Genomic DNA, 15167 nt, shown 5'->3' with positions numbered 1-15167 from the left:
GCTTTGATTCTGTGTTCTGTTGTTATAACCACTCACTTTAACTCCTGTTGTATTTTACCTGATTAAAGCCAATACTCTGCCTACTTTGTACGTAAACAACCAGATGAGACTGGTGGAAAACACACCACTGTCTTGACTAGTTTCACTTTAAATACTTGTGACCTCAAAACCTTAGTGCTGCCTGCAGTTTTAGTTGGTTCACTCTCCCATTTTTATTCAGTTCTGAAAAACCCTCCCTTTTCAGTTGATGGTGTTTATTATTTTACTTTAAAAGAAAAAAAAAAAACAAAACAAACATGGAGAAAGGAGAACTTTATACTTTCCTATCAGCAGATCTACAAACCTGAAAGAGCAGTTGTAGGAGAATGGTAGGAGCAGAAGCCAACTTTTCAGGGACTAAAATGTGAATGGATCAGAAGAGATAGGGACTGTGACATTTTCCCAGATGTATCTCTGGAACACTTTTTATTTAATGAATCTTGTTCAAGAAGAGGTTTAGTGGCTAAGTAAATTTGAGAAGTGCTGAAAACTATATATAGTACTTATATGGAAAGGAAGTTTCCATTTGCTGGCCTAGATTTTACTAAAGCATTAGTTTTCAAACTTTGGCCTATTTCACAGTCACCTGAAGGGCTTGATTGCTGGGTAGCACCTCCAGAGGTTCTGATTTCATAGGTCTTGGGTGGCTCCTAAAAATTTGCATTTACAACAAGTTTCTAGGTGACACTGATGCTGCCAGTCCAGGAAATTGGGGAATCCCATTTTGAGAGTCACTTCACTTGAGTAAGAATTCAGCTGCCAAGAGTGGCAGGTATAGTTAGGATTTTGAGCAATATAGTAAATAGCTATTGTGGGATAGCATAGTCAGAAGAAATAAGAGCTGCCTAACAACATCATGGAACTTTGATAGTAAGATAGCAGGAATTTGTAGTGGACCCAAGCAATGAGTTTTAATGATTTTCTCTAGCAATTTGACCTGTCAGAGAAGGATCAGAACCACCAGCAGTTAGTACAGAATTTTGAGTGACTCCTACAGGCTGCTAATGTCATATATGTATAAAATTTATCATCAAGCACTCCATCTTTGCTTTGTATTCCCATGATGAGTGCCAAGACAGTAACTTTATGATGTCTTTAACCCATCTCCTTTTTATTTGTTTGTATCAATATGTTTATTATTTACTATTCATTAATTGTTTTTAGTTAAAATTGTATATGTTAGTTAATAGGGGTTTTGGAATACAAAGACTAAATGTCATGAAGTGTCCTAAACTAATTCTGTCAATTACAATTAATAAGTCTTTGAGCAAATTTCTCTTGTTTTCTCACTTGGGAATTTTTAAAATAAAACAATTAGAAACTACCAGTTCTCGCTTTATGAATGTAATTGTAAAGCCACAGAATCTTTTCCTAAGGAGAGTCTCATGTGGGTTTTTTTTTTTTTTTTTTGCGGTACGCGGACCTTGTTGCGGAGCACAGGCTCCGGACGCGCAGGCTCAGCGGCCATGGCTCACGGGCCCAGCCGCTCCACAGCATGTGGGATCTTCCCGCACCGGGTCACGAACCCGTGTCCCCTGCATCGGCAGGCGGACTCTCAACCACTGCGCCACCAGGGAAGCCCTGTTTTTTTTTTTAATATTTTAATTTTATTGGAGTATAGTTGATTTACAATGTTGTGTTAGTTTCAGATGTACAGCAAAGTGATTCAGTTATACATATGCATATATTCATTCTTTTTTAGATTCTTTTCTCATATAGGTTATCATAGAACATTGAGTAGAGTTCCCTGTGCCGTACAGTAGGTCCTTATTGGTTATCTATCTTATATATAGTAGTGTGTGTCTGTTTATCCCAAGCTCCTGATTTATCCCCCCCTCCCCTTTAACCATTAGTTTGTTTTCAATATTTGTAAGTCTGTTTCTGTTTTGTAAAGAACTTCATTTGCATATTTAAAAAATTAGATTCCACATATGAGTGACATATGATATTTGTCTTTCTCTGTCTGACCTCACTTAGTATGATAATCTCTAGGTCCATCCATGTTGCTGCAAATGGCATTATTTCATTCTTTATTTATGGCTGGGTAGTATTCCATTGTATATATATACCACATGTTCTTGATCCATTCCTCTGTTGATGGACATTTAGGTTGCTTCCATATCTTGGCTATTGTAAATAGTGCTGCAGTGAACATTGGGGTGCATGTGTACTTTTGGATCATGTGGTTTTTTAAAAGTAGCTAAATATTTATTGGAGAAGCTGGCCCTCTACAGGGTTTATATAGAATTTCTAGCATAAGTTGCATTACCGTTCCTGGGTATCTGAACTTCTTGGGCTTTGCCACTGAAATGTTTTTATAATGAGATTGTGCCGTCACCTAGGCCTCACTTATGTCAGTTGTACTGCCTTAATGACTTTGTAGTATCTGTACTGAGCCTGGAGTAGGAAGGAACCACAAGAAATGCTGTTTTGAAACATGCTTGGGGTACATAATAAGAGAGGAAAAGGGTGAATCCTTTTTTCCTATCTTTATTTCTCTCTTATCCACTTCAGTGAGGACGTAAGCTTGAGAAGGGTGCTACCTTTCTGTCTCTGATTTCTCAAATCTTTGTCAGGCTTTTGAAGTTAGATACTGCCTTCTTTTCACAGCGTTACAACTGGTTATTTTTTAAAGTAATATAATTTTAGAAACTTGTGGATGTGTTTTTATAGCATTACTGAGGAATAATTAATTATAATAAATTATAATAAATAAATATTTAAAGTGTACAATTTGAGTTTTGACATATGTTAAACTGTCATTACAGTAACAAGATAACATACATTTTCATCATCCCCAAGAGTTTTTTGTGCCCCTTTGTAATGCTTCTCCTGATCTGCTTTCCATCACCATAGATAAGTTTACATTTTCTAAGATTTTAAATGAATAGAATTACATAGTATGTACTTTGTAGGGGGTGGTTCTGAGGTCTGTCATTCAGCATAATTGTCTTGAGGTTTATGCACGTAGTTTCTTGTGTCAATAATTTGTTCATTTTTATTGCTGGATAGTATCTTACTTGGATATTCCACAATTAATCCATTCACCTGTTGATAGACATTTGGGTTGTTTTCCGTTTGGAGTTACTAGCAGTAAAGCTGCTGTGAACATTTGTGTACAAATCTGAGTATGGACATGTGCCTTTATATTTCTTGAGTAAATACTTAGAAGTAGGATGGCTGGGCCATATCGTAGGTATATGTTTAACTTTTAAGAAACTACCAACTGTCTTCCAAACTGGTTGTACCATTTTTACACTCTTGAGAGTTGTAGTTGTTCCACATTCTCACCAACATATGATATGGCCAGTCTTTTTTTCTTTTCCTGGCTAGAACCGTTATTATTTCAGAAATAACCATCCAATGTAACTTGAGGTGGTTAGAATAGTTATTTCTGGATGACTGTAATAAATATTTGTCAAAACACCAAGTACCTCAATAATCATACACATTTCATTCATAAGAACTTCCAAAAGTTCTTATGTATCAAAAAAACTTACAAATGGCACAAGAGAGTTAATGGTCTATAGAGGAGAGAAAGAAAATTATTCTAGGGGAAATTCTAATGAAGCATTTTCTCCATTGCATTCCCCCCACCCCCGGCACGCGGGCCTCTCACTGTTGTGGCCTCTCCCGTTGCGGAGTGCAGGCTCAGCGGCCATGGCTCACGGGCCTAGCCGCTCCGCAGCACGTGGGATCTTCCCGGACCGGGGCACGAACCCGTGTCCCTTGCCTTGGCAGGCGGACTCTTAACCACTGCGCCACAAGGGAAGCCCTCCATTGCATTTTTGATTAACATAGTTCATGAAAAAAAGCCTTGCTTTGCCTTTCTTTAGGCTTTTTGTTTTTGGCCATTCTAGTGGTATGTATGGGTGTCTGTGTAGTGGGGTCTGTGTATTTTAAATTTGCATTTTCTACATGACTAATGATGTTGGGATGCTTATTTGCCATTTGTATACTTTCTTTGGTGAAGTGGCCAACTTTTCTGCCCACTCTTTTAAAAAAAATACTGATTTGGGGTCTGTTTTATCACTGAGTTTTAAGAATTCAAGGTTTTATACATTTTGTAACTACCTTTTTTCAGTTGGTGGCTTGCCTTTTCATTTAATTGTTTTGAAGAGCAAGAGTTGTAAATTTTGATGAAGCCCACCTTATAAATTTTTTCTTTATACTTCTCTTTATGTTTTGTGTCTTATTTGAGTTCTGCATCATGTCATTTCTTTGATTTTATTGAAAACTTAAATCTCAGATTCTCATTTTTTAGCCATTGGGGAAAAAAAAGCATAGGAGGTAATTATAAAGCTAGAGTTGTATCTGCCTTGTATTTGTGTTTTGTTATACTTTAATAGCAAATTACTTATGATTCTAGTACTTTTTATTTATTCTTTTTGGTTGATTTTTAAACTTGTCAAGGATTCAGGAAATTGCCACTCACTGGTCTAATTCGTTTGTTTTACGGGGTGAAGGAACTGAGGTTCATAAAGGTTACATGACTTTGCTGATTGTTTACAGTGTATGATTATTTTAAGACCAAACAATCTGAGGTCTTCTTAAATGCCATTTCACTGTTTGTTTCCCTGTGAGGAGCTGTTCTTTGTGATACTGTTGATAAGATTTTACTGCATGCTGTAACATTAAAATAAATTTAGTTCCTTCATTTGTTGCTTCTTCATTGATCATTGTGATAAATATCCTCATTGAAAGCAATATTATTAAAATTAAGTAGGTTATCTTTCTGAGACAATCATAATTATCTTAAAATTTCATTAAGTTAAGATGTCGAATTTAACACTTCTGTTTTTTTAATTCTTTCCAAAGGTCTGTAAACAGATTTGGCTAGGATTATTTGATGATAGATCTTCAGCAATTCCAGACTTCAGGGATCCACAAAAAGTGAAAGAGTTCCTACAAGAAAAATATGAAAAGAAAAGATGGTGAGTGAATAGTTTGTATTTAGAGCAAAGCCTCCCCAAATCACATTAATTATGGGTAAGATTAGTATAACAGGAAGGAAGGAAGGAGGAAGGAAATAAGTAGGTAGGCAGGTAGATAGGGAATAAGGAAATAGGTAGCTACTCATTATACTTTGGCTTTTTATTGAATTTGGTTTCCACAGACCTTTACTTCTGCTTTATCTTAACTCATCTGTGCCTAGCAGTAGCCTGTTTCTTATCACCAGAACTCCTACCCTTTGGGGGGAAGTTAGGGATTCTTCCTTAGAAACCGTCTCTATCCCTGTTAGCTTCTCTAGACATTTTAGTCTTATAAAGCCTCCTTTCTTAAAATCTTCCTTTGTATAACTGATTTCACTTTTGTTATAAAGCAGAAACTAACACACCATTGTAAAGCAATTATACTCCAATAAAGATGTAAAAAAAAAAAGTGGGAATAAATCTAATGTTTTTCAGTTGGCGAATGGGGAAAGATTGGTTGAAAAGGGACACAGGCACAATTCTGGGAATGACGGAAGTGCAATATATAGGCCCATCTCATTTTACTGTGCTTCACTTTATTGTACTTCACAGATTTTTTTTACAAATTGCAGGTTATGGCAGCCCTGCACTGAGCAAGTCTCTTAGTGCTGTTTCTCCAGTAGCATTTGCTCACTTCATTTCTCTCTGTCACACTTTGGAAATTCTTCAGATATTTCAAACTTTTCCATTATTTATATATCTGTCATGGTGTTTTGTAATCAGTAATCAGTGATCTTTGATTTAATATTGTAATTATTTTGGGCACCACGAACTGCATCCATGTAAGAGAGCAAAATTAATCAATAAATGTGTATGTTCTGCCTGCTCCACTGAGGGGGCGGAAATCTTCCTTCATTTAGCAAGTGTTTATTTACTGTCTTTTATGTACTAGGCACTATGGTAAAGCACTCATGAAGCAATCTGTTCATTCACTTAATTGTGTGTTGTAGTAATTCTTTGCTCAAAATATCACTCACTGCCCAACCAAGAAGTCATTTTACTCTACCTGTTTAAGAAGGAAGATTTTATACCTTTTTAACTAAATCTGTCAGATGTTAATTTTTAGAAAGGAATTAAGACAGGTATGTATTGGCTAGTAAGCCTTTTAAAGCAGAGCAGGGGGTATATTCATAGAACTAGTAGTGTTCAGTTACTTTGAGCTCTTCATTTTTACCTGTATGAGTACAATTTAAGTCAGTTTACTGAAACTCAGTGATGAATTCTTGGTTGTTTCTTTATCAGTATTCAGTAGTGTATATTTTCCTTCTTGGGACGTTAAGAAGATGAGAGAGAGTCACAAATAGAAGGAATAGGTAATGAGGAAGTACATGGCCTCTTGTTTCCCTGAGGAGCTGTATTTGAACCCAGAGAATATCTTCAAGAGCTTGTTTTGGTTCAGGAATACTTGCCATGGTTATGAGTGAGATATCTCTACCTACATTAAGTGAGCATGGTAGAAAGAAGTGGCTCTGATTTGTATGTTCTGTGAACTTTGTATTCCCTAGAGGAGACTAATTTTTGCCAGGGCTATATATTCAGCATTACTAGAAACATTAAGTATGAATATAGAAGAAAACATATCAGTAAGATTTTAGTTCAGGAAAGAAAAAACTTAGAAGATGCAGTGATAGTAAAAACATGGTGCCATAAGTGATTCTCTTAAAATGAAGTGTATAATTATCTTTTTATCATTTTAGTACTTAATTTCTTAGACCTTTTCCTAGACCCTTTCCTGTAGTTAAGACATTTCTGCTTGATAGCCTTGGCCTAATTTTTGATTTTCCCAACAGTTTTACTTTTACCAGCTCAGAGTTAGTTTGAATAGGACTTAGCTGGGATTTCAGATAGTTTAGCTTCAACTACTAAGAGAAAAGTGTGTGTGAATAAGGTTTATAGAATTAAAACCAGAAACTCCCCCCCACATTAATAATAATAACAAAATAAAAATAATTCATTTAAACAGTAAGCAAATAATTGTAAACCTCAAATAATTATAATTTGTGTTATCTTTTCTGTCCTAAGAAACAGGATAGTTAATAAGAGAAATACAAATACAAACTTCAGTTGTTGGGTAGGGGAGAGGGAGTGACCAACATTCAGCTAGGCTGGGACCTGTGCATTTTAAACTCACAGTCCTGCATACCCGCATACTTGAGACGTGTAACTGGAGTGGGGCAGTGGGTTTTTAACAGGGCATAAGCACTATCCAAATGCACTCTCCCTAAAAAGCCTTACTGGGCAACTGCACTTAGAACATTGAGACTGTTGCTGTCATCTAAAGGGATTTTGAAATTGTTCTTTTAACCAGTTTTCAGACTCAATTCCTATGCTATACATGCTTAGCTGTTTTACTTTTAGTTAAGGAAGCCTTTGAGCCAAAGACTATTATCTGATTTTATCCGTTAATAAGACTTGGCTATACTCAGAAATTGGCATTATCACTGATAGGCCAAATTATGGGAAAGTGTGACTTCCTGTTTTCTCCCATATACTGGAAAAAACAAAGCAGTTTTATTGTTCGTGATTATTATATAATTTGATAATTGCCAACACTTGTATAGCTAACACCTGTACCAGAAAACTGTTCTGAGTACTTCATAAATGTTAACTTGTTTATACCTCATAACAACCATATGTCAGTGTTTTAGAAGAAAATTTGGATGCACAGAGAGTTGAAGTAGTTTGCCCTACGTTTCATAGCTATCGAGTGATGGAGTTGGGATTTGAACTCAGATTCTGGAACAGAGTAGAAAAGCTCTGTTTTTCTACTTCTCCCACCTGTGTAATATGGGGAAGGAGGGTAGGTAGAACAAACCCCAGAAATACAGAGAGCAAAAGCTCTCACATAATCCCAGCTCTGGAGATTAACGTTGCCAATATTTAGGCGTTATATTCTTACTACCTCTCTTTCCTTCCTTTACTCCCTTGATCCTGTGAATTCTTACATGACTGAGATCAAACGAGAAAGACCTGTAAAGTCTTATGGACATCTTTGCATGTCAAGACAGAGTAGCTATGTCTTATTCTATTATATAGATGTTAGTATAATCCTTTTAAGCATTTTTCTCCTGGTGGATTTTGGTTTATTGTCCAATTTAAAAAATTTTAAGGAGTGCTGTGATAACCTACGTATACATTTATGTGTGTACAGTTAGTCAATTATTTCCTAAGGATAAGTTACTAGAAATGGTACTTCTGGGGCACAGAGTATACCTATTTATGTATTTTAATAGAGAGTAACACAGTTTGTAAAGTTTATACTCAGATCAAATGCGAATGTCATTTTAATTTACATTTTTATTCGGTTACAAGTATTTTCATTTCTTTGTCTCCCTTGGTGAATTGCTTCTGTCCATTTAAAAATTGTGTTGTTAATCTTATAGATTTGTAATAGACCTTTATATTTTGGGCTACTAAGTGTAATATAATAAATGTTTCTCCTTCCTTCTCTGTTTTCAAACGTTATTTATGAGCATACGATACTTTGGTTTTTAAAAATTAGAGTTATTAATTAAATATCATCATGATTAACTACGAGTCCTCTTTTTTAAAAAAAGCAGTTATTTAATATATTGTATTTATTAGAAAAACTGTAAGTAAATAATCAAAACAAGTTTTGTGGTTAGTCTTTATTACCCTTTCTCTGAATACTTTAATTAAGTGTAGTCTTAAGCTGTCAGTTCTAAGACGGTTTTGAAATAAGATTAATATCAAACCAGTCTTGTACAAAATTAGAATTAAGCTTATCATTTTGAGCTTAGTGTTCCGTACATCTTCCTTAGTTAACTGCCTGTTTAACTTTTCATATGTTTTAGGTATGTCCCACCAGAACAAGCCAAAGTGGTGGCATCAGTTCATGCATCTATTTCAGGGTCCTCTGCCAGTAGCACAAGCAGCACACCTGAGGTCAAACCACTGAAATCTCTTTTAGGAGATTCAGCACCAGCACTGCATTTAAATAAGGGCACACCTAGTCAGGTGAGTAGTTTTTAAGTCTTTGTAGAGGCTTCTACTTAAGGAGGATTGAGTACCATGAATTTGGGAATTCATTAAGACAGTTGCGTAACCTTATATACCAGTAGCATTGTGTCCTAATGGTTTATAATACATTAAAAGATACTTGGTTAAGTGGTTGGAATGTGTCTGTGTTTGTTCTTTTTGCTATTGCGAATGCTATTGTGAATATGAGTTTGTAAAGCTGTACAGGAACATTGTTACAGCTATCTATCAACACATTTATCATACGTATCATATAACATACAGTGGTAAAACATGAATCTGTGGCGACCATCAGAGTTAGAACAGTATGGCCTCTGTGATATTCTTTTACAGGAAAGGGTTTCTCAAGCATAGAATTTTTTCTCCATCCTGATTGTGAAGCATGTTTATCGTTGAAATGCAGGTGGCTTTGCATTACATAGCATATTCTAAAAAACTGAAGTCTTTTCAGCAGTTGGTGTCTAGAGTTTATGCTTCTGTACTTCATGATAGTCAGTGAGCTGTGACAGATCTGTTACTGTGTGGCATTATAATGTCTGTCCTACACAAGAATGATTCTGAGGCATGGTACTCTTTGAATTAAATTCCACCTTTTAAAATAATGCACATACTAGGGCATCTAGATAAGTTGCTCCACTTTCATCAAAGGTCTGAGTAGAAAATGAAGAGAAGGGTAAAGTCAGTATATTGTAACTCTTCCCATGGATAAAAGATTTGTTCTACGAAAGCCTTATCATCATACTGTCTTAGCAGTAAGTCTGTCTTGTGTCATGAGGTGTAACAACTGTTGTAATTGTATTTCATTGCTTTTGACTCTGTACTTAACATTGAAAGATAATATGGGAATAGATGTTGAAAATTTGTGCTTTTCAAAAAACATCAAAGAACTCAAAACTCTACAAATGGAAGATTATGTAATCTTTAAACTGTGTTTTAAGCTTGGTGAATTGGAAGTAGTGGTATAAAAATTCAGCAGATCTGACTGGAAGCTCTTTATAGTTAATATGTGGTTTATAGTCTCCTGTTGTAGGTCGCTCTCAAGGGCAGCAGCAGGAAAAGAAGCAGTTTGACCTTTTAAGTGATCTTGGCTCAGACATCTTTGCTGCTCCAGCACCTCAGTCAACAGCTACAGCCAATTTTGCAAACTTTGCACATTTCAACAGTCATGCAGGTAAGTTTTTTCCCAGCAGCTTTTGCCAGAGTGATTGAATAATCATCAAATTAAATATTGTACACTAATTTAAGAATTGATTTGGTCATTTTGAAGCAGTTTTATTTGATAATTTGAAACTTTGCTTTCTGTTTTTTGCATGTATATATTTCACTGTTCTTTAAGCATAACTGAAGCCAGTGCTTACTGAATTGATTTCCTATTAGTACTTTGGGATTTATTTTACCTTCTTTTATTCACCTATGAAATTGTGATACTATCCCACTTATTTTTTTTCCTTTCAATTTCATGTCCTGGCTTATAGTTGGATAATAATGGTACAAAGTATGTCATGTATATATGCATCCAGAAATGTGCCTTTTGAGATAGTTTGGAAAATTATAGAAAACCTGCTCTTCAGCCACATTTATTTCTATCAAGCATTGAAGGAATTTTTTGTTTTAAATACCAGTGGAAACATTTTCTAAGAATATGCTACAGAAGGAAGTTGTGGTGTGATTTATGTATGTTTGTGTCTGTGTGTGTGTTTGCTTTTCAAAAGGGATTCTAGGATGAGAATTTCTTTCAGGAGAGATTGTACTGAGAAGGGTAAGAAATAGGGAGGCTTGCGCTGTTAGGGCTGTGGTAGGTTTCCATCTGCTTTACATTGGCTGAGCCCAGAAGTCTAGAAGGAGGCTGAGGAGACTCTTCCCTTCATCCTCTAGGTGGGAAGCCAGTTCCCTCTCTGAGCAGACAGGAGCCCTAGCTTCTGTCCCCCCTCTTGGTTTTCGAATGGTGGCCAAAAGAGTTGGTGGAAGACTCAGTGAATAGAGAGTGAACCTTCTGTAATTTATGAGTATTCTGCATTTATATCAGTTTTAGATTTATGGAAATGTAATTTGAAATGATGGAAAAGTAACTGCCAAACTCTTTTGTAAATTTTCAGCTTATTTCATGACTTATTTCATGTTTCCCTTCTGTGTGTGTATGTGTGTTTTTGTTTTTGTCTCTAAACGCAATTTGTGAATATTTGCAAGTCAGGGAATTGATGTTACACTTTTCTGTGTAATCATATTAGCCAAAAATAGACAAGACAGTGCAGCTCCACAGACTAATTTGTGCAGTGATTACCCTCATACTTTTAATAACTCCCTTAAAATGCTTTTTGAAAATAATTGTCATTATTTAATTGTAGAAAATGTTAAAAGAGAGAGAAATGTATGATTTTATCAGATTGATAGAAGATAGTAAATCTTAACTATTTTGTCTCTTTTCCACATATGGCAGAAATGGTAGGACAGATGTGTCTGTGAGGAAGTAGTTGAATAACCATGTAGATTAGGTCAGGTTGCCTGAGAGTAATAGTTTTTTAGCCTGAAGTTCTTTTGTATTTACAGATGACTACTCAGATCACTCTTTTCTTACTTCATTTGATTGATCCCAGGAGCATAAAATATATATGGATATTGCAAGAACAAGCTAATAAAATTACTCATTTATTTTCCCTTCTAGTATAGTTGATGCCATCTTTCACATTTTACCTTAAGTAAGTTTTAAATTGGTGTCACGGTTCAATCTGAAATGTCTTTTTCCAGAGCCTTTGCAAGCACTCTGAATTTTTACTTTTCCATACATGGTTCATAGATACAAAGTCATTGATAGCTGAGTTTTTGCCCTGAACTTATCATTTAAAAAAAAAAAAAAAAATTAGGTGAAAATTTTCTCCTGAACACATTGATATGACAAATGGAACTTTTAATAGCAAACTAATTATTCAGATACGCCAATCTGGCCGGCATTGTTTTAAAGGGAAAACTGTTCTTTTGCAGATAGTTCAGTGGGTTAAAAGCCAGAAGTCTTTACCCTTCTTTATTTGAACATTCTGGCTGAGTTGGTGTGTGTGTGGATATGTGTCAGTGGTGGGGTCAGTATTATGTTGAGGAAAAGTCATCTTCTACAGAAATAGGCATGCAGTTAGAAACATAATTTACTACAGCATGTAATAGTTATTTTGCTTGGTAATAAACGTATCACAAAACCTGTGAACTGTAAACTGTAATTGATTTTGGCCATACCTTATATGAGGGATGTCAAACTCAATTGCCTTGCCACCCAGTTAACACAAATGAATAATATAATGCAGTGCCCCTTTCAAAGGGGGATGGTCTATAATCTCCTGTTGCCACATGAAAATACAGGCTCAGGATTACTAAATATACCGATTTTCTTTTAAGAGAAGTATGAAAACTTGTTATGTAATGTGAAATGCTCTCTTTTTAAATGTTAGGAATTAATGAAAATAAACTATCATATAGGTGAAACAAAGTCTGTTTGTCAGCTGAATTTGATGAGGGTTGCCTGTTTCCATCCTCTGGTCTCTACATTTTTTTTTTCCTTTCTCATGAGTATCTGTTGCTCACCGAAGAGTAAAGACAACTCTTGGCAAGATTCAGGCTCATTAACTTGGTGCCTTAAATTCTAAATTCTGAGTTGACTCCTTTGTAGTTTTTGAATAAGACCGTAAAAAGCATCTTTATTATTTTGTCACATTCTTTTTAGTTTGGATTTCTTTGTGTAGAGATTGTTTGAGGTTCCAGATAGTAATTTTTGTTTACTGAATTTATTAGTGTTTAATTTCCAAAGTTGTGTTTATCAGTTTCATTCCGTAACACTTTACAAATTTAAAAAGTTACTATAATCAGTTGTTGAAGACAGTAGATTCAGTGTCTACAAATAAAAATGGATAGAAGTATTACAAAACCCTGTCTTGCTATAGTGAATAGGTATTTGATGAGTGTGTTTGGTGCTCTGGTGGGAAATCATTGGGAAAATATAAATGTGATAAAATAGGCTTGCCCAACAAAATGGATTGCATTGAACTGATTTTTTTTTTTAAGAAGATGTTGGGGGTAGGAGTTTATTAATAAATTTATTTTTGCTGTGTTTGGTCTTCGTTTCTGCGCGAGGGCTTTCTCTAGTTGTGGCAAGCGGGGGCCACTCTTCATCGTGGTGCGTGGGCCTCTCACTATCGCAGCCTCTCTTGTTGCGGAGCACAGGCTCCAGACGCGCAGGCTCAGTAGTTGTGGCTCACGGGCCCAGTTGCTCCGCGGCATGTGGGATCCTCCCAGACCAGGGCTCGAACCCGTGTCCCCTGCATTAGCAGGCAGACTCTCAACCACTGTGCCACCAGGGAAGCCTGCATTGAACTGATTTTTTTCCCCGATGTTGTTTGAAACATGTTAAATGTAAAATTTTCCCATATGATGTTCTAAATACAAGTTAAATGTAGAATATGTATTATTATAGGCTACATATATGTTCGAGGTTATAAGCCACAAACTAGCTTAGGGACCCAATTCTTGTTTCTACAAGGGACAGATGTTTCATTTGTCGTTCTCAACTGTATAGCTAAGTGTTCAAAAAACTTGGAAACTTGCATTTTGGAATATAATCCACTCTAAATTTGAGAATTTCCTATATCGTGTTCTCTATTCATTTGGTTTATAGTTATATTACCTATTTTGGCCTTAATAAACTTATTTTGTCTTTTAGTAGAATTTTCTTCTCTTTGGCTTAGTATTTCAAAGCTCTTAAGAAATTTATTTCTGTTGTTTCATAAGTTGTAGAATTATAGTGTTTGTTGGTTTTGCTAGTAGAGACCATCTAGCAAATCTTCTCATTTTGTTAGTGAGAATACTGGTAGAGCCAGAACAATTGAGGGACTTGTCCAGTGGTTTACAGTTACTTATGTTAGGATGGAGTTCCCTGATTCTTATCTTAGATTCCCTTTTCACTAAACTGTACTTTTTTACTGGTGTTCTCAGCAATGCTAAATGGTAACTATTTAAACTTATGTTTAAACTGGTATAGATATTCCTTTCAAAATATTTTTTAGGAAATTAATTTTTTAAATTTATTATTTATCTATTAGTATTTCTTCCATTATATTTCTTTTGGGGAAAGTCAAATTTCAGCCTGTAAAAAAGTTGAATTTTATCATATTAAGTAAAAACAGACAAAATATTGTAGGGAGTCCAGAATACAGAATTTATATTGTTAAGCAATAAGCAGCCTTTTAATTTAGGTTCTAGTGTGTAGTGCTTAAGGGTCAGGTCAGATGTGTTTCAAAAAGGTTTTTAAGAACGCAGTGTGAGCAGTGACATGTGGGGATAGCACTCCACTCATCAGAAGTGGTAGGTGTGAAGACACTAGAAGGGAAGTGGCACAGCTGTGTAGGAAAAGGGGGTTACTCTAGGTACATTCCTCTCCCGCCCCCGTCATATCCATTTAGATAGATAAAACAGCAATTACATGAAATACTGTTAAGTTTTCCTGATTTTCTTCCTAGAATAATGTTTTACTTTGTTAATGGAAAATTTTTTTGCTTAGTGACTTCTTTTGGTTTGTTTATAAGTAGAGTACATATTCATTGAAAAAGCTTAGCGAACTCAGGCAAACAAAGAAGGAAATGATACCTACCTGAAATCTCACTACTTTGATTTAACTAAAATGCAGATTTTCTATGCACATGATGCCATGTTTAATGAAATTAGCAGATGAAAATGTATCTGGAATTTATTAACCTATTTATCTTACTTACTTAGCTGTAAGTATTTTTGTATAGGGCTAAATATTCTTTTACATGAATTTTTTAAATGGCTGCATTATATTCCATTGTGTGATGTTCCATAATATATTTAAGTGATCTCTCGGCGGCCATTTGAGTTTCTAAGTTTTTCATTATTATAAAAAACACATTGTTTAGCTGTTAGATTCAGCCATGCTCATTTGCAATATTATCACTTTACAAAAACTACCTAGAAGTAGAATTGCCTGCAGAGGGTTTAAGTGGCTCACTCACTTTGTTGGTGACATATTATAATCTTTCTCCATCTTTTGGACATGCTTTTCGTTCTTACCACTTAGCATTCCCTTTCCTGCATACCAGCCACTTCTTATTCTTATCTTATCCTCTATAAAAATCTTATCCAGCATCTGTTTTGGCC

General features: G+C 35.4%; 1 protein-coding gene across 5 annotated transcripts in view; it reads left to right on the top strand.

The window, feature by feature from the left end:
- The window catches only part of AGFG1 (ArfGAP with FG repeats 1), a 70615-nt gene that overhangs the window by 38052 nt on the left and 17396 nt on the right, over positions 1–15167 (top strand). For all 5 annotated transcript variants that reach the window (XM_024740554.1, XM_024740553.1, XM_024740552.1 and 2 more), the window contains exons 3-5: positions 4858–4973; positions 8828–8990; positions 10029–10182. In XM_024740554.1, coding sequence (XP_024596322.1) covers positions 4858–4973; positions 8828–8990; positions 10029–10182 — 433 coding nt within the window. The remainder of the gene's footprint in view (positions 1–4857; positions 4974–8827; positions 8991–10028; positions 10183–15167) is intronic.

Source organism: Neophocaena asiaeorientalis, unplaced genomic scaffold, assembly GCF_003031525.2.
Source record: "Neophocaena asiaeorientalis asiaeorientalis breed wild unplaced genomic scaffold, Neophocaena_asiaeorientalis_V1.1 scaffold388, whole genome shotgun sequence".
NCBI lineage: Eukaryota > Metazoa > Chordata > Mammalia > Artiodactyla > Phocoenidae > Neophocaena > Neophocaena asiaeorientalis.
The sequence above is the reverse complement of the archived record's forward strand: the minus strand, read 5'-3'. Positions and strand labels throughout refer to the sequence as shown.